This window comes from Ranitomeya imitator, chromosome 2, assembly GCF_032444005.1.
Source record: "Ranitomeya imitator isolate aRanImi1 chromosome 2, aRanImi1.pri, whole genome shotgun sequence".
NCBI classification, from domain to species: domain Eukaryota; kingdom Metazoa; phylum Chordata; class Amphibia; order Anura; family Dendrobatidae; genus Ranitomeya; species Ranitomeya imitator.
Window position 1 is genome coordinate 279,520,564 of NC_091283.1, and position 19,896 is coordinate 279,540,459.

The 19,896-nt window shown below is 47.2% G+C and overlaps 2 protein-coding genes across 2 annotated transcripts in view; both read left to right on the plus strand.

Moving 5' to 3' along the window:
- Positions 1-554: 554 nt before the first annotated feature.
- On the plus strand, positions 555-1,091 carry LOC138663140 (oocyte zinc finger protein XlCOF29-like). The gene is made up of 2 exons (XM_069749280.1): positions 555-687; positions 817-1,091. Exons 1-2 carry the CDS (start codon positions 610-612, stop codon positions 1,039-1,041), a joined length of 303 nt encoding a protein of 100 aa, XP_069605381.1. The 5' UTR covers positions 555-609; the 3' UTR covers positions 1,042-1,091.
- A 30-nt stretch (positions 1,092-1,121) lies between these two features.
- Positions 1,122-19,896, plus strand: part of LOC138666411 (oocyte zinc finger protein XlCOF7.1-like) — a 46,031-nt gene continuing 27,256 nt past the window's right edge. Inside the window, exons 1-2 of the mRNA XM_069754634.1 lie at positions 1,122-1,159; positions 1,588-1,676. Coding sequence (XP_069610735.1) covers positions 1,122-1,159; positions 1,588-1,676 — 127 coding nt within the window. The remainder of the gene's footprint in view (positions 1,160-1,587; positions 1,677-19,896) is intronic.

Sequence of the window (19,896 nt, forward strand, 5' to 3'; positions counted from 1 at the left end):
GGTACTTTGGCAGTGTGGACAGGTGCCAAGTCCTGGAGCTGGAGAATAAAATTTCCAGCTCCAAAAAGCTTGTCAGCAGAGGGAAGCATGAAGTGCCCTAAAATTTCCTGGTAGATAGCTGCACTGACTTTGGCCTTGATAAAACACAGTGGACCTACACCAGCAGATGACATGGCTCCCCAAACCATCACTGATTGGGGAAACTTCACTTTATACTTCAAGCAGCTTGGATTGTCTGTCTCTTCACTCTTCCTCCAGACTCTGGTACCTTGATTTCCGAGGTCTAGTATGAAGTATCCACAATCAATGATGGTTTCCGTCCCAACAAACATATGATTACTACAGCCAATAAGTTGCCTAAGCAGTGGCCAACTTAGCCAGTGATTGGTAGCATGGAGGACATGTCGTAGTCAGCAGTTCAACTTGTTTTCCAGTCTATACAAGACTAGAGAATACAATACCTACATATTCTTTCTCCTGGTATGCTTCCCCTTGTTGTCATTCTTTGATGTTATATTGGCTTATTTTCTTCCTATTCATTTCCCTACAGTATCATATCCTCTCAGTGGACATCTTGTATATTAAGAGAATTTTACTCAATCATCAAGGATGGATATGGACAGGGACAAGATGGCAGGAAGGATATTACACCTCACCCTAGAGATCCTCTTCCGGCTTACTGGAGAGGTGAGAGATTGTGATGACGTCACATTACATCATTCCTATCTATGGGAATAACAGATGGACAGAACTGGAGAGGTGAGGACTCTGGAAATGTTTGTAGTGAGATTCATTAATGTGTCTGTCCATAACCAGGATTACATAACAGTGAAGAAGACCTCTAGTGAGCGCTGTCAGTACCTCGTGTCTGAGGGATGGGGAAGACCCCTGAGCCCAATCGCAGGGCCTCCACCTCACCCCGTGATAAATGAGAACATCAATGACCGCAAGATCCTCGAACTCGCCTACAAGATGATTGAGCTGCTGACTGGAGAGGTGACACTGCTGGGAATGCTGGGACATTATACAGTAACGTTATGAAAGAATCGGGGGGGGGATAACGATATAACTGTATGTGTTAGGTTCCTATAAGGTGTCAGGATGTCGCCGTCTATTTCTCCATGGAGGAGTGGGAGTATTTAGAAGGACACCAAGATCTGTACGAGGAGGTCATGATGGAGGTTCCCCAGCCTCTCACATCACCAGGTATAGACAGGACTAAATACACACGACCTATAATTATCTGTATGTAAAGAATGAATTCAGTCCCTGTATGTGTTTCCTCCAGATCTATCCAGTAAGAGGACAACACCAGAGAGATGTCCCCCGTCCTCTTCTTCCACAGGACTGTAAACAAGAAGATCCCAATGTTCCTCAGGATGATCAGGTAGATGGAGAGAAGGTGTCATGAGATCTCCCCTATGATGAGTAGACGGCTGTGAAGGTATTGTGCTCAGTCTTGTTTTATCCACCAGTATTCTATGTTTTATACTTGTGGAATGAGAACGGTGGAGATGGCAGGATTAGAGCTGATCATAGATGTGACTTCTCCATCTGTCTGTGACTTTTACAATATTTGTTTCAGGGTGAAGATCTGACTCATATTAATACTACAGAGACATATGTGAGGGGTGATGAGTGGTGTAAAGAGGAGATTCCTACATATGACTACCCAGGTGAGTAGTGACCACTAAATGCAGAGAAGTCACAGATTCCTCTCAGTCACCGCCTGTGGCTACTTTATCAGTCGTGTAGTTCGGCCGTATCACGATCGTGTGATCACCATTTTGCCTCTAGAATAGAACATTCTCCTCCATCCGAAAATGTTCAAATGATTTTATGAAAACCCTTTTCTATTGAACTTGCAACCTGGACGTTACCCCTACCCCCTGGGATTAGAGGATTCTGACAGTTATCTGTCCAGATCTGTAAAATCCAAATAACAGTGTACGTACAGTAGAACGTGCTAACAAGTTAGAAAATCAATTGAAGAAAAATATTTTGATAGTCCTCTAAGAGAAAGCCGAGGGTAATGATTCTGCTGGCTTCCTATAATCCTGATTATCTATGAGCGAATGTACTCTGTGATACTCTGATATCACTTGATTTATCTGGGCACTCTGCTGTGCTCTTTACTCGGTGAGCATTAGCCGGTGCTCGATTTCAAAATCGAATCCCCAGTCGCATGTATAGCGCCTGTTACACAGCCAAAAAACATGCAGGGATTGCCTGCTGGTCACTGTAACGCATCTTGGTAGTGGCATTAAGGTACCGTCACACTAGACGATATCGCTAGCGATCCGTGACGTTGCAGCGTCCTGGCTAGCAATATCGTCCAGTGTGACAGGCAGCAGCGATCAGGCCCCTGCTGTGCTGTCGCTGGTCGGGGAAGAAAGTCCAGAACTTTATTTCGTCGCTGGACTCCCCGCAGACATCGCTGAATCGGCGTGTGTGACACCGATTCAGCGATGTCTTCGCTGGTAACCAGGGTAAACATCGGGTAACTAAGCGCAGGGCCACGCTTAGTAACCCGATGTTTACCCTGGTTACCATCGTTAAAGTAAAAAAACAAACACTACATACTTACCTACCGCTGTCTGTCCTCGGCGCTCTGCTTCTCTGGTCTGGCTGTGAGCGCCGGGCAGCCGGAAAGCAGAGCGGTGACGTCACCGCTCTGCTTTCCGGCCGCTGTGCTCACAGCCAGATCAGAGAAGCAGAGCGCCGAGGACAGACAGCGGTAGGTAAGTATGTAGTGTTTGTTTTTTTACTTTAACGATGGTAACCAGGGTAAACATCGGGTTACTAAGCGCGGCCCTGCGCTTAGTAACCCGTTGTTTACCCTGGTTACCGGCATCGTTGGTCGCTGGAGAGCTGTCTGTGTGACAGCTCTCCAGCGACCAAACAGCGACGCTGCAGCGATCCGGATCGTTGTCGGTATCGCTGCAGCGTCGCTTAGTGTGACGGTACCTTAACTCTCATTCCTGGCTGTGTGGCTCACCGGGTGGTGAGTGTACTGACAGGATCTGTGGCACGTGACCACAGGTCAGAGGGGGAGGAGGCGGGGCCTCACGTGCTGCTCCTGAAGATGAGTGCAGAATGCTACCGGGGCCAGGAAGAGGGGAGAGAGTCCTGCCAGTCACCAGGAGGAAGACGGAATCCAAGACAAGCTGAGGTCAGTAAACCAGAAAGGCAAACACAGTACACAAGGGGCAGGCTAATCAAGAAAAGTCAGGGACGTAGCAGGAGTCAGAACATCGGAGAAGCAAATACACAGTACAGAATCAAAAGACAAAACCACAACGGGGAACAGAATCGGGTCAAAACCATGCAAGCAAGCTCGAACCCAGGCACAAGGCACAGGTACACAGGGGCTGTCACTCCAAGCCGACGGCAGAAGTATAACCGACAACGCAGGTCCCAGAAAGAGGCAATAAAAAGCCTCAGCCTCATTTTGGTTTCTCTATCAAGATTTAACACTAGATACTCCAAACAGAATATATCCAACAGACCATGACACTAACCCGTTCTCAACTGTGGGCCTTTGGACCCCCAGGTTTCTCAGGATGCCGAGCATGGAAAGCTCGAACCAACCGGTCAGCATGCACCAATGTGGCAGGCACCCATGATCAAGTACCTTAAGACTGATGTTTCGCGTGGAAAGGCACACCTTATCCCTGAGCTGTAATCCCTGGTCAAGATTTCTTTTCCTATCAGCAAAAAATGTATACTTCCCCTGCGCTTTGGAGATATTTCGCTGGACCTCTGCCCACAAATTACTGAGTTGTTTGACACACCCCTCCGCCCCCGGACAACAAGAATCCATCCGTGAGAATTCCCCAAAGTGTGGGTTAAACCCGTAATTGATAAAAATGGAGACCTACCAGTAGATTGATTCACTCGATTGTTGAAGGCGAATTCCGCTAAAGGCAGAGCATCACACCAGTCATCTTGCAAAATAGAGGTCAAACATCAAAGAATCTGTTCAATTGATTGGTGTGCTCTGTTTGACCGTTACTTTGAGGATGATACGCTGAAGAGAAAGACAAGGAAATCCCTAGCTTTTTACAAAAAGCGCGCCAAAATTTAGCCAAAAATTGTACCCCCCTGTCAGACACCAAATTCATAGGTACACCATGCAAACGCACAATATGTAGGAGAAAATATCTGGAGAGAGTTTCCACAGAAGGTAAGGCTGCCATAGGTATAAAATGGGCCTGTTTGGAAAACCTGTCCACAATGACCCATACCACCGTTTTACCCTGAGAAGGAGGGAGCTTAGTAATGAAGTGTTGGACAGATGAGTCCATGGCCTCTTTGGAACTGGTAAAGGAACCAATTCCCTGGCCGGCCGGCAATGAGAGCTCTTAGAATGGGCACAGACCCCACATGCAGAAACGTGTTTTTTAACATCAGAAATCATTAAAGGCCACCAAAAAACCCTTGCTACTGCTTCACATGTGGCCGAAATACCAGGATGAGCGCTTAGTTTAGACTCATGAAATTCTCGCAGGAGTTGAGAGTGCAACTGCTCGGGAACAAATAATTTGCCTTCGGGTTTAGTCCTTGGAGCTAAAGAGTGAACTTCCACGATCTCCTGCTCCAATTCGGATGAAACCTCAGCTACCACCACCCAGGTTGAAGAATGGTGGACGGCGGCTCGGGAGCGGACACTGGCTCAAAACTACGTGATAAAGCATCTGCTTTAACATTTTTCGACCCAGGGCAAAAGGTGATAGAAAATTGAAATATAGAAAAAACAGCGACCAACGAGCTGCCTGGGGGTTAACCTTTTAGCGGACTCAATATAAGCAAAATTTTTATGGTCCGTAATCACAATGATAGGTTGAGCCGACCCTCCATTCTTCGAATGCCAATTTAACAGCTAGGAGCTCCTTATTGCCCATATCGTAGTTCTCTCGACCGAAGAGAACTTCCTGGAGAAGAAGGCTCAGGGCATAAGGTTAGTCAAAGTAGCGGGCCCCTGGGACAACACTGCTCCCACCCCCACCTCTGAAGCATCAACATCAACAACAAACGGTTTGTACAGGGCAGGTTGTATCAAAATTGGGGCAGATATGAAACATTTTTTCAGAGTTAGAAAAGACCGTTTAGCCAATGAAGACAAATTTTTAACATCCGCCCCCTTACATGTGAGGTCTGTGAGGGGCTTAGCTATCTGCGAAAACCCTTTGATGAATTTCCGGTAATAGTTAGCGAATCCCAAGAAGCGCTGGAGTCCTCTGAGGCCCCGGGGTTGGACCCATTCAACTATATCTTGCACCTTCTTGGGATCCATCCGAAACCCCTCTGCTGATACAATAAGTCCAAGAAAAGATAACTCCTGTACAAAGAGTGAACATTTTTTCAAGTTTGACAAACAGTTGATTCTCCCTGAGTTTCTGGAGCACCGTTTTTAAATGAAGCAAATGAGAATGACTATCAGCAGAATACATCAGAATGTCATCTCAGTAAATTACCACAAAGCAGCCTATGAGGTCCGCAAAAACCACATTAATAAAATTTTGTAATACAGCTGGGGCATTAGTGAGACCGAATGGCATTACCAAATTTTCAAAAAGACCCTCTGACTTGAGAGAGGCAGTTTTCTATTCATCTCCTTCCCGTACCCTAATCAGATTGTAAGCCCCCCGAAAGTTGAGTTTGGAGAACCATTTAGCCCCGGAGAGCTGATTACACAAATATGGAATAAGAGGAAAGGGGTAAGTGTTCCTCACCGTAATTTTGTTAAGTTCCCGAAAGTCGAGGCAGGGGCGTAAACCGCCATCTTTTTTCTTAACAAAAAAGAAACCAGCAGCCACAGGAGAAACGGAAGGCCGTATATGCCCCTTGCAAAGGCTTTCAGCAATATACTCCTTCATGGCTAATCTCTCCAAACCTGACAAATTAAATAAACGAGCTTTAGACAGTTTAGCCCTGGAAATTAAATCAATAGCGCAATCATAGGGTCTATGCAGTGGTAAAGCCTCGGCCTCGCTTTCAGAAAATACGTCCTCGATGTCTTTTAGGTACTTCGGAATACCCTCCAGACTAACAGATGACACAAACAGAATTTGCAGGTTCCACACACAAAATCTATAATATAACGGTGGGAGCGTCACTCTGTCCGAAGCCTTTATAGACTGCGCAAGCGCGACACACCACGCCTGCGCAGTCTGGACCAGAGTGACGCAGCCGAACTTGCTTATCCCCCCCCCCCAATATACTGGCCATGGGGGCTCCACACACCCGTTTATCCCCCATAATATAGCGGCAATGGGGACTCCGTGCTCTGCAGCTCCGGTCAGGGTAGATGTAGAGCCCAGCGGAGCTCCATCGATGATGTCACCAGCATGTGACCAGTGACGCGAGTGGGCGGAGTCAGCCCTCGCTGTGCTGGCTGCAGGGGTGCTGTATCCATTATAGCCTGCGCCGTACTCAGACAGTAAGTACAGCCACACTCACGCAGTACAGCCACACTCGCCCACACTCACACAGTACAGCCGCACTCTCACAGTACAGCTGCACTCGCACAGTAGAGCCACACTCAGCCGCACTCACGCAGTACAGCCACACTCAGCCGCTCTCACGCAGTACAGCCACACTCAGCCGCACTCACGCAGTACAGACACACTCAGCCGCACTCACGCAGTACAGCCACACTCAGCCGCACTCACGCAGTACAGCCACACTCAGCCGCACTCACGCAGTACAGCCACACTCAGCCGCACTCACGCAGTACAGCCACACTCAGCCGCACTCACGCAGTACAGCCACACTCAGCCGCACTCACGCAGTACAGCCACACTCAGCCGCACTCACGCAGTACAGCCACACTCAGCCGCACTCACGCAGTACAGCCACACTCAGCCGCACTCACGCAGTACAGCCGCACTCACGCAGTACAGCCACACTCGCACAGTACAGCTACACTCAGCCGCACTCGCGCAGTACAGCCACACTCAGCCGCACTCACACAGTTCAGCCGCACTCGCACAGTACAGCTACACTCAGCCACACTCGCGCAGTACAGCCACACTCAGCCGCACTCGCGCAGTACAGCCACACTTACACAGTACAGCCACACTCACCCGCACTCATGCCGTACAAGTGCAGCGCCCCAGAGTCCTGGTCGTGCAGTAATGTCGCTCTTCCACCAGGGGCAGTGATGGTACGTCTGATTGTACTAAAAGAGTTCACCTGACCAGGTATCACAGTCACACACTACACTTCACACTCCGGCCACCAGGGGGAGCAAAAGGTTCTATCTATTAGGCCCTTCCTCACACTGTGGTAAAACTGGGGGTTGGATAGGAAGTTAGTCAGAAAGCTACCTGGGTGAGACCCAGAGAAGACCTGTCAGGCAGACAGGGGGAGAAGGAGGAACATCTGAGCTGAAGACAGAGGTCCCTGTCAGGGGTGGGATCCTGACAGAGACAGCAAGATATAGAACGTTACGGAGCTGCGCCTGGACCTCATTGCGGCAGCCTCCTAAGAAAGGACACGAAGCGAAGTATATTGTGGAGAAGTGAGAAACGAGATCACAGCACAAGGAGATAATACCAGGAGGAGTACTGCCTTAAGATCGGCAACATCCTTCTGAGGCATGTAGCCGGTGGCCGGAACACCGAAGGAGTAATTGGCTCTACGCATTACTTTGAAACTCGGCAGGACAGTTAATTCCAAGTTGGCTGCCCAATCTTTAACCTAATGAAGACAACGGAGGCAAATTGTGGGAGAGGGGTGTCACTAGGGTCCCTATAAAATAGCTCCAGGCCTACCCCGTCATACGGGTCGTCCTATCCATACCATCTGGAGGACGGAGAGAGAGATACAGAAAACATACACGACAGTTGTGAGGACTATCCCGTGGTGCTCAGCAGGGAGGCACTACAACACATAGGCGCTAGTAGGAAGGCTACTGATTTCCACCTGCAAAGGGAACTCTGGATGTGCCTTCGGACCGGCCGGACTCCGCCAGCCCTATGAACGGTACTCTGGACTGTGGACGCTGAAGTCTTCAGTAAAAGGTAAAGAGACTGCAACCTTTGTGTCCTCGTTATTCATTGCGCCTTACAACGTCCACCATAACCACCTACACATCAAGGGAAGCCCTGGGGACATACTTCACCTGTGGGAAGGTATACCATCTAGCTGCCATTCCATCACCCCAGCGGACCCCTCGCAGCGTCGGTCATCCTGACCGAATACCACAGGTGGCGTCACGAACACTTGACAAACTTCCATCACCTTTAATTGGGCGCCCCTTAGCAGGGCCATGGACCGAGTTGGGCCACCATGACATCTCCAGAACCGAGACTGAGGGACCCGGTGCCGAGTACCCCATTGCCCTGCGCCTGGGGGCGATCCACAGCCACACGCAGCCGCACTCACACAGTACAGCCACACTCAGCCGCACTCACACAGTACAGCCACACTCAGCTGCACTCGCACAGTAGAGCCACACTAAGCCGCACTCGCACAGTGGAGCCACACTCAGCCGCACTCAGGCAGTACAGCCGCACTCGCGCAGTACAGCCACACTCAGCCGCACTCGCACAGTGGAGCCACACTCAGCCGCACTCAGGCAGTACAGCCGCACTCGCGCAGTACAGCCGCACTCGCGCAGTACAGCCGCACTCGCGCAGTACAGCCACACTCAGCCGCACTCGCGCAGTACAGCCACACTCAGCCGCACTCGCGCAGTACAGCCACACTCAGCCGCACTCGCGCAGTACAGCCACACTCAGCCGCACTCGCGCAGTACAGCCGCACTCAGCCGCACTCGCGCAGTACAGCCGCACTCAGCCGCACTCGCGCAGTACAGCCGCACTCGCGCAGTACAGCCGCACTCAGCCGCACTCGCGCAGTACAGCCGCACTCAGCCGCACTCGCGCAGTACAGCCGCACTCAGCCGCACTCGCGCAGTACAGCCGCACTCAGCCGCACTCGCGCAGTACAGCCGCACTCAGCCGCACTCGCGCAGTACAGCCGCACTCAGCCGCACTCGCGCAGTACAGCCGCACTCAGCCGCACTCGCGCAGTACAGCCGCACTCAGCCGCACTCGCGCAGTACAGCCGCACTCAGCCGCACTCGCGCAGTACAGCCGCACTCAGCCGCACTCGCCCAGTACAGCCGCACTCAGCCGCACTCGCGCAGTACAGCCGCACTCAGCCGCACTCGCGCAGTACAGCCGCACTCAGCCGCACTCGCGCAGTACAGCCGCACTCGCGCAGTACAGCCGCACTCAGCCGCACTCGCGCAGTACAGCCGCACTCAGCCGCACTCGCGCAGTACAGCCGCACTCAGCCGCACTCGCGCAGTACAGCCGCACTCAGCCGCACTCGCGCAGTACAGCCGCACTCGCGCAGTACAGCCACACTCAGCCGCACTCGCGCAGTACAGCCACACTCAGCCGCACTCGCGCAGTACAGCCACACTCAGCCGCACTCGCGCAGTACAGCCACACTCAGCCGCACTCGCGCAGTACAGCCACACTCACACAGTACAGCCCCACTCAGCCACACGCAGTACAGCCCCACTCACACAGTACAGCACAACTCAGCCACGCAGTACAGCCGCACTCACACAGTACAGCCACACTCACACAGTACAGCCCCACTCACACAGTACGGCCGCGCTCAGTATAGCCGCACTCAGGCAGTACGGCCGCGCTCAGTATAGCCGCACTCAGGCAGTACGGCCGCGCTCAGTATAGCCGCGCTCAGGCAGTACGGCCGCGCTCAGTATAGCCGCGCTCAGGCAGGATAGCCGCGCTCAGGCAGGATAGCCGCGCTCAGGCAGGATAGCCGCACTCAGTATAGCCACACTCAAGCATTAAAGCCGCACTCAGGCAGTTCAACTGCACTCAGTATAGCCGCACTCAAGAATTAAAGCCGCACTCAGGCAGTTCAACTGCACTCAGTATAGCCGCACTCAGGCAGTATAGCTGCACTCAGCAGAGCCGCACTCAGTATAGCCGCACTTAGCACAGCCGCACTCGGGCAGTAGAGCCGGAGAGAGAAAGATGGGAGCAACATATGGCAGAATGGAAACAGGAACAGGCAGAATTGGTGCAGCACATTACCACAGAATGGGGCACAGGATGGGAGCAGCACATGACAGAATGGTTGGGCAGGATGGGAGCACCACATGACAGAATGGTTGGGCAGGATGGGAGCACCACATGACAGGATGGGGGCAGGATGGGAGCAGCACATGACAGAATGGTTGCTCAGGATGGGATCAGCAAATGACAGGATGGGGGTGCAGGATGGGAGCAGCACATGACAGGATGGGGGCGCAGGATGGAGCAGCACATGACAGGATGGGGACGCAGGATGGAGCAGCACATGACAGGATGGGGGAGCAAGATGAGAACAGCATATACCAGGATGGAGACCATATACCAATATGAATGCTCGCCACCCAGGCGTAGAACGGGTTCAATAGCTAGATGATTTATAACAGGAATTAACACATTCCGAACCCCACATGACAATCTCGCCCAACTCCCAGATAATGACAGGGTTATGGCGTTGCAGCCACGGCATTCCCAGCACCAGCCCTGAAGGCAGATTGTCCAAAACATTTTAACTCCCCCACGTGAGAAGCACCAATTTGTAACTAAAAAGACTCAAACATAAAGAATCCCAGCTTGGGTGAGGGGAGATAAGTCAATGGTCACGATTTTGAGTGGGGTCTTGAGCCTGACTATCCTTATCTTGAATTGGGAAACAACACAATTGCTGATCAGATTGATGGATGAACCACTGTCCACCAAAGCTGTGGAAGAAAAATGACAGTTGTGCACCAACAGTTCAACTTTTAGTAACATTTTAGAGCATGTGGAGAAATGTACCTAAAGGTCTAGTCAGCTTCCTCAACCACCACCGAGACCTAGTCGTTTCCTGTCACCTTGGAGGACGATGGACAGGAAGGACAATCCCTCTTCCAGTGTCCAGGTTCTGCGCAGTAAAAACATAGTTGCATCTCGCGGCGGCTCCTCCTTTCTTTTTCCTTAAGTGTAATGGTACCAATTTCCATAGGCTCTGGAGTGCCACCAGTTCCTTTACGACTGGAGAATAAAGGGGTATCATGCTGCATTAACCCTCTCCCTTAATCTGCGATCTATGCGTACAGCTTGGGTCATAGTGTTCTACAAAGAGTCGGGCGGAGGGTGAAGTGCCAGAGCATCCTTAAGTCATTTGGACAAGCCTCTCCAGAACAAACTCTGCAAGGCAGCATCATCCCACGAGACCTCCGCAGGCCAACGTCGGAATTCCGAGAAGAACGACTCGGCCGAGTGCTTCCCCTGACACACACTCATTACCATGTCCTCCGCCAGGCGTACTCTATCACATTCATCATAAATATGCCCCAAAGCTTCAAAGAAAGCATCCACCGTCAATCTCGCAGAGGCTGAGGGAAGAAGGGAAAAAGCCCAAGCTTGGGGGGCCCCTTTAAGTAAAGATATAACGACCCCCACTTTCTGAAACTCATCACCCGAGGAACGGGGTCTTAGGGAAAAAAAAGTTTGCACCTCTCTTTGAAGGCTCTAAGATCCTTATTGTGTCCTGAAAATGTACCCGGAAGCTTAACCAGGGTTTCAGGGGACACCAAGGCAACATCCCAACCTCACCACCCCTCCCCCCGCTCCCAGGTTACCAGCAGAAACTGCCCCTTGCACAGTATCAGCTAATTGCTGCTGTGCATGAATCATGGTGTGCTGCTCCACATTGTTTATGAAACAGCTGAGTCAGGTGTTGGATCTGCTCAGACAATACCTGCATGGGATCCATAACTTTCCCCCCCCCCCCTTCCCCGGAGAAGGAAAGTTAAGAAAATACAATATGGGTCGTTTATAATGTCAGGAGAAACTGTCGGATGGGTACTTACCAGCGGTTTCAGCAGTCCTGATAGTGAGAGCAGGGAGCCTCAGACAAACTGTGACAGCTGAACTCAAAGCATCTGGGAGCTGGGTGAGATGACAGCTACTCATCGGGGCTGCGGAAAGCAGAGCGCCGGGTGGGGAGTGTACTTACAGGACCTGTGGAACGTGACAGCAGGTCAGAGGGGAAAGAGGCGGGGCCTCGCGCTGCTCCTGAAGATGAATGCTGGACCCTACTGGGACCCCGGGGACAGGGAGAGGGGAGAGAGGCCTGCCAGACATCAGGGGAATAGCAGAACACAGGAAGAAGACGGAATCCAAGACAAGCCGAGGTCCGTGAACCAGAAAGGCAAACGCAGTACACAAGGGACAGGCTAATCAAGAAAAGTCAGGGACGTAGCAGGAGTCAGAACACTGGAGAAGCAGATACACAGTACAGATTCAAATCACAAAACCACAACAGGGAACAGAACCGGGTCAAAACCATACAAGCAAACTAGAACACAGGCACAAGGCACAGGCACACATGGGTGTAACCGACAAAGCAGGTCCCAGAAAGAGGCTAGAAAAAGCCTCCGAGAAACCAAAAGGAGGCTATCCGGATTTAACCCTAGACGCTCAAACAGTATGTATCCAACAGACCATGACAAAGATTCCGCACTCTTTCTTTATAATGTTTTCCTTGCTTTGCATCTTCTGCAAAGCTTTTATAAGTGCAGAAGTACATCAACTACACTTTCAAAATATTTACTTTAATTAAAAAAAATTCTAGATTCAATTAGTCATCCATACAGTTGAACGTGGTTAGTGCAACATTATGGTGGTATATAAAACTACAAAAAGTGTTGAAAAATATTTCTGGATTTAATTAGTTATCCATATAGTATTTGGTGCTTTTTTTGACATTTTGGTGATCTATAAGACAATAAAAAGCTCTTAAAAATGTATCTGATTTAATTAGTCATCCATAAAGCATTAGTTGTTTTCTGTTAAATTTCTGTGGTATATAAGACTCCAAAAAAGTTCCAAACCTTTTTATAGATTCAATAATTCATCCATAAACTGTAAAATGTGGTTCTTGGAACATTGTTGCTATGTAACACTCCAAAAAAGCATTGAGAAAATTTCTGAATTCAATTAGTCATCCATACAGTTTAACGTGCTTTGTGTAATATTACTGTGTTTTAACCCCTTCATGACCCCAGCTTTTTTCAATTTTGCGTTTTTGTTTTTCGCTCCCCTTCTTACTAGAGCCATAACTTTTTTAATTTTTCCATCAATATGGCCATGTGAGGGCTTATTTTTTGCCTCACAAGTTCTACTTTTGAACGACGTCATTGGTTTTAGCATGTCGTGTACTAGAAAACGGGAAAAAAATTCCAAGTGCGGTGAAATGTGCAATCCCACACTTGTTTTTTGTTTGGCTTTTTGCTAGGTTCACTAAATGCTAAAACTGACCTGCCATTTTGATTCTCCAGGTCATTATGAGTTCATATGCATGTAGAAAAGCCGCGGAGACCATCACGTGTTTCTCAATGCAAGCAATGAATAGCCAGGTCTTTAACCGGGAAGGAACAACCACGGGAAGGGCAGCATCCAATATAGGAAAACCACCTATGCCAAAACATGGTATCCATCCACAGACAGCTGTTTCGGGGTATATTCCCCTCAACAGTGTGGAGTAGGAAACTGGCTATTAGGAGCAGTGCCTGGTGAAAAGACTATAAACATAAGGGTGAATGACCTCGGGGAGATCAAAACATCCAACACCGCGGAGACACCATCACATTTTTCTCAACGCAGTGATCCAGAACACTGCCCCCATCCCTAAAGGGAAATATGCAAATGCATGTACAGGTACAATTCCCCAAATATGTTTGCTCAAAAAAATTTACTTTATCATACACTCCCTGACAGAAGTTATGTTGCTTATCCATGTTTTGTAAATAAAAGTTATAACCTGACATTAAATTCATTGGTTGTATAAATTATTCTTTTGAAAACTGAAACCCTCCGAAATGTGGTTTAGGTTAAGAAAATAAATTGGCATCAATGCAGAAATATTGATCAGTTAATGGACACAGAATGGTCAGATTTTGGCAAGACAAAAGTTTTGTCACCTGGTCATATAATGCACCCAATCCTAGTTTACATCCCCACCTGTGCTCAGTAAATGATCGGTGTGTGTGTGTGTGTGTGTATAAAAAGAAACCCAGCACCCCAGACCTTCACTTGACCTGCAACTTGAGCTCTGACATGCCAAAAAGCCACCCTGTGACTAAAGCCTGGATTGTCAAGAGGCTGAAGACCAGATCCACTGCAGAGGTGGCTGGCACCTTTTAATGTGTCTCAGCGTCAAGTACAAAGAATTAAAAAATGTTTTGAAGAGACTGGGGATGAGTCTGACAAGCCCAGGTCCGGCAGACCCCGCAAGACAACTGCTTAGGAGGAAAGTACTGTATGTTGGTTAGAAAATCCAAAGCAAGCCCCTCTTCCACTGCAGCAGAGCTCCATCAGGTCTGGTCACCTCAAGTCCCTGTGTCAACTAGAATAGTTTGTAGGATTCTGTCTCGAAATGGACTCCATGGTCGAATCAGTGCCCAGAAGCCAGCACTAAACAAAAGGCAAATAAAGAAATGTATGGCATTTGCAAAGTCCCACAGCCTGCTAAATAGATGGACACTGGAAATGTGACAGAAGGAGGATTTCTATGATGAATCTTCAGTAGAGTTGCACCACAGCAGAAGCAAATACTGCAGGAGACCTATTGGAGCCTGAATGGATCCAAAAATACACCCAGAAACAGTTAAATTTGGTGGTGTCAAGATCATGGTCTTGGGTTACATTCAGTATGGGGGTGTGCAAAACATTTGCAAGGTGGAAGGCAATATCAATAGCCTAAAATATCAAGAAGTATTAGCTACCTCTTACATTCCAAATCATAAAAAGGGTCAAATTCTGCAGCAGGATGGTGCTCCGTCTCATACATCCATCTCTACAACAAAGTTCCTCCAGGCAAAATAGATCAAGGTGCTCAAGGACTGGCCAACCCAGTCACCAGACATATGAACATCATTGAGTATGTTTGGGGTAGGATGAAAGAGGAGTCATGGAAGACAAAACCAAAGAATCTAGATGAACTCTGGGGGGCATGTAAGACTGCATTCTTTGGTATTCCTGATGACTTCATTATTAAATTGTATGAATCATTGTTGAACCGCATGGATGCAGTCCTTCAAGCTCATGGAAGTCACACAAAATATTGCACCACAACTTCATTCACCAATGTTAGGCAACATATATTTGTATTTTAAGTTAATTATTTGTTTGAATATCACATTACTTTCTGTGGGCGACAAAACTTTTTGTCTTGCCAAAATCTGACCATTCTGTGTTCATTAACTGATCAATATTTCTGCATTGATGCCAATTTATTTTCTTAACCTAAACCACATTTTGGAGGGTTTCGGCTTTCAAAAGAATAATTTATACAACCAATGGATGAATTTAACGTCAGATTATAAGCTTTTATTTACATAACATGGATAAGCCACATAACTTCTGTCAGGGAGTGTACATACTGTATAACTTGCTTTGCGTGAAATTTTGTTTGTTTGAAATAAAAAAGAAAAATTGGCCTGCTACAGGTCTGCAAATTTGGTTGTTCCAAAACTGTCTATTGTCATATATACTGTAGAACTTGGTTTGTGTGAAATTCCCTTAGTTAGAAATAAATTAAAGAAATGGCCTGCTACAAGTGTACACATTTGGTCCTTCGCTACTTGGTCCCCAGCCGCCACTATTTGTCCCGGTGTGGTGTCCCCGCCTTATACCAGTACGTGTTCACTCTGATCACCCGTGCCCTTTCCAATATGGTTACTGTGATTGTCCAATTAACGTCCAACACATGGACAATCGTGTGTGCTCAGGAATGCTACAATTCCCTGACAGCACACTGAGTGATTTTGTGGAGGCTGGGCCCGAGTCCCACCCTGGCATGGCACATGTGCTGCCTACACGTAGGATTGTTGGGCTTACTTCTATCAGGGTTTCCTCCACATCCTACTCCAGTTCCTGGAGCCCTACTTCTCATCTATCATCTTTGATTTGCTATCTTGGAGCATGTTGTCTACATCAGCTGGAAGCTCTGCCTTAGTAAAGCGGAAACCGACTCTGCTGAAGTTAATTTGTCTAGGAGACAAACCGCACACCGCTGCAGAGTTATTGAAAGGAATAACAGACCAGACAGATCTGTGGCTCTCTCCGCCGACCCTACAAGCAGCTATGGTGGTGTGTGGTAATGGGTGTAACCTGGTGGAGTTTCTGAAGGTTGGCAAGCTCACACATGTACCATGCTTGTGTAAGGTGACTGATTGAGGTATTTTTGGGCAAGCTGCTGCTTCTGCACACTCTGGCACCCTACAGACAAAATATGTCCCAGTCCCAGAGTGCTTTTGTGTGTGGGGTGCACCACACTTACTTGTGGCCCAAAGGCTTCCATTGTCTCTATGCTCCCATCTTCCAGAACCTTCAAAGCAAACAGTCTAGGAGACATTGAATTTGTTAAAACGGTCAGACTTTTACTTGGCAGCTTTTGGTTATTACAATAAGGCATATTGGATAGGGCCCAATGGGTTAAGGACTTTCCCACAGGTACTGGACTTAACTTTAGCCCTAGTTCTCAGTGGGGGCAAAGCATCTCTCTTGCGAACTCCGCTAGCCCTAGGAATTTTTCTCCATCACAAGCAATGCACCCAAATTCCATCACCTCCTGCCTCTGAGAGATTAAGTCCTTCTTTCCCTGCAGCTCCGCAGGCTTAGAGCACTTAAAGGCCCCGATGTCCATCTCAAGGTTCCCAAGCCTACAGATGGATTTGCATGGAAGGGTTTTTGACAATGCACTGCCTTGAGTAACATACTCACACTTTCCCTAGCAGCCTATTGCCTGTGACTGCTGCAGTCACCTCACCACACTTTCTCTAACTGAATGTGGCACTTACTGAAATTGGCCCTAGCCCTCAGTTGCTGAAAACCTACACAGTTGCCAGAGCTTCTGATCAAAGTACGCTGCATGGGCGCCCATTTCCACAGTCAGCTACAGCTACGATTGCTCTGGCAGTGTTGGAGCAGCACATGCAGGTGCCAGCTCACCGACTGGCGTGCGATGTGGCCATGCATTGTAATGCCACACTGCACATGCTGGCAAGGCTTTGTGAGTGGCAGAGACCAGTTGCATTCATTCATTCTCTGAGCTGAAATATCCTGCATGTCTATTGCTCCAGTCCCTGACAGCAAGCAGCTTGAATGGTAAACAGATCATTCATTCTCTGAGCTGAAATATCCTGCATGTCTATTGCTCCAGTCCCTGACAGCAAGCAGCTTGAATGGTAAACAGATCATTCATTCTCTGAGCTGAAATATCCTGCATGTCTATTGCTCCAGTCCCTGACAGCAAGCAGCTTGAATGGTAAACAGATCATTCATTCTCTGAGCTGAAATATCCTGCATGTCTATTGCTCCAGTCCCTGACAGCAAGCAGCTTGAATGGTATCTGAGTCATTCCATCTTCGGCATTGAATCCTGCATATATCTATATATGTTAGTCATACTATTATGCATTTTTTGTGTTTATAGATATTTAATCTGACTTTGCATGTCCTTACTCAGCGAGATCACATAACTGTTTCAAAGTGGTCTATGATCCATGTAGACCTGGACATTTGTTTATCTGATCACTACATTTATTGTGTCCTGTTGTCTCAACTGAGTTTGATTGATTGCTAACGAGCTTTAACACAAAAAAAAAAAAAAAATAGGAAGATCTAAGGGCTAGCCTTCTATAAATGTAGACTTAGCTTGGGGAAGCATTCATGCAGGGGTGCATTCGTGCACTTGTATTCGTGTATTTTTATTCAAAGTACTTTTTTTTCTAAGTACTCGGCAGTTATAACATGGCAGAATATAATCAAGCATCTCTTCTCTCTTCATACAGGTAAACAGATCATTCATTCTCTGAGCTGAAATATCCTGCATGTCTATTGCTCCAGTCCCTGACAGCAAGCAGCTTGAATGGTATCTGAGTCATTCCATCTTCGGCATTGAATCCTGCATATATCTATATATGTTAGTCATACTATTATGCATTTTTTGTGTTTATAGATATTTAATCTGACTTTGCATGTCCTTACTCAGCGAGATCACATAACTGTTTCAAAGTGGTCTATGATCCATGTAGACCTGGACATTTGTTTATCTGATCACTACATTTATTGTGTCCTGTTGTCTCAACTGAGTTTGATTGATTGCTAACGAGCTTTAACACAAAAAAAAAAAAAAAATAGGAAGATCTAAGGGCTAGCCTTCTATAAATGTAGACTTAGCTTGGGGAAGCATTCATGCAGGGGTGCATTCGTGCACTTGTATTCGTGTATTTTTATTCAAAGTACTTTTTTTTCTAAGTACTCGGCAGTTATAACATGGCAGAATATAATCAAGCATCTCTTCTCTCTTCATACAGGTAAACAGATCATTCATTCTCTGAGCTGAAATATCCTGCATGTCTATTGCTCCAGTCCCTGACAGCAAGCAGCTTGAATGGTAAACAGATCATTCATTCTCTGAGCTGAAATATCCTGCATGTCTATTGCTCCAGTCCCTGACAGCAAGCAGCTTGAATGGTAAACAGATCATTCATTCTCTGAGCTGAAATATCCTGCATGTCTATTGCTCCAGTCCCTGACAGCAAGCAGCTTGAATGGTATCTGAGTCATTCCATCTTCGGCATTGAATCCTGCATATATCTATATATGTTAGTCATACTATTATGCATTTTTTGTGTTTATAGATATTTAATCTGACTTTGCATGTCCTTACTCAGCGAGATCACATAACTGTTTCAAAGTGGTCTATGATCCATGTAGACCTGGACATTTGTTTATCTGATCACTACATTTATTGTGTCCTGTTGTCTCAACTGAGTTTGATTGATTGCTAACGAGCTTTAACACAAAAAAAAAAAAAAAATAGGAAGATCTAAGGGCTAGCCTTCTATAAATGTAGACTTAGCTTGGGGAAGCATTCATGCAGGGGTGCATTCGTGCACTTGTATTCGTGTATTTTTATTCAAAGTACTTTTTTTTCTAAGTACTCGGCAGTTATAACATGGCAGAATATAATCAAGCATCTCTTCTCTCTTCATACAGGTAAACAGATCATTCATTCTCTGAGCTGAAATATCCTGCATGTCTATTGCTCCAGTCCCTGACAGCAAGCAGCTTGAATGGTATCTGAGTCATTCCATCTTCGGCATTGAATCCTGCATATATCTATATATGTTAGTCATACTATTATGCATTTTTTGTGTTTATAGATATTTAATCTGACTTTGCATGTCCTTACTCAGCGAGATCACATAACTGTTTCAAAGTGGTCTATGATCCATGTAGACCTGGACATTTGTTTATCTGATCACTACATTTATTGTGTCCTGTTGTCTCAACTGAGTTTGATTGATTGCTAACGAGCTTTAACACAAAAAAAAAAAAAAATAGGAAGATCTAAGGGCTAGCCTTCTATAAATGTAGACTTAGCTTGGGGAAGCATTCATGCAGGGGTGCATTCGTGCACTTGTATTCGTGTATTTTTATTCAAAGTACTTTTTTTTCTAAGTACTCGGCAGTTATAACATGGCAGAATATAATCAAGCATCTCTTCTCTCTTCATACAGGTAAACAGATCATTCATTCTCTGAGCTGAAATATCCTGCATGTCTATTGCTCCAGTCCCTGACAGCAAGCAGCTTGAATGGTATCTGAGTCATTCCATCTTCGGCATTGAATCCTGCATATATCTATATATGTTAGTCATACTATTATGCATTTTTTGTGTTTATAGATATTTAATCTGACTTTGCATGTCCTTACTCAGCGAGATCACATAACTGTTTCAAAGTGGTCTATGATCCATGTAGACCTGGACATTTGTTTATCTGATCACTACATTTATTGTG

Excerpts from the sequence above, each read along its gene's own strand:
- LOC138663140 (XM_069749280.1), top strand. The coding sequence starts at position 610 with ATGGATATGGACAGGGACAAGATGGCAGGAAGGATATTACACCTCACC. Across the intron at positions 688-816 it reads TCTTCCGGCTTACTGGAGAG|GATTACATAACAGTGAAGAA; the intron begins GTGAGAGATTGT and ends GTCCATAACCAG.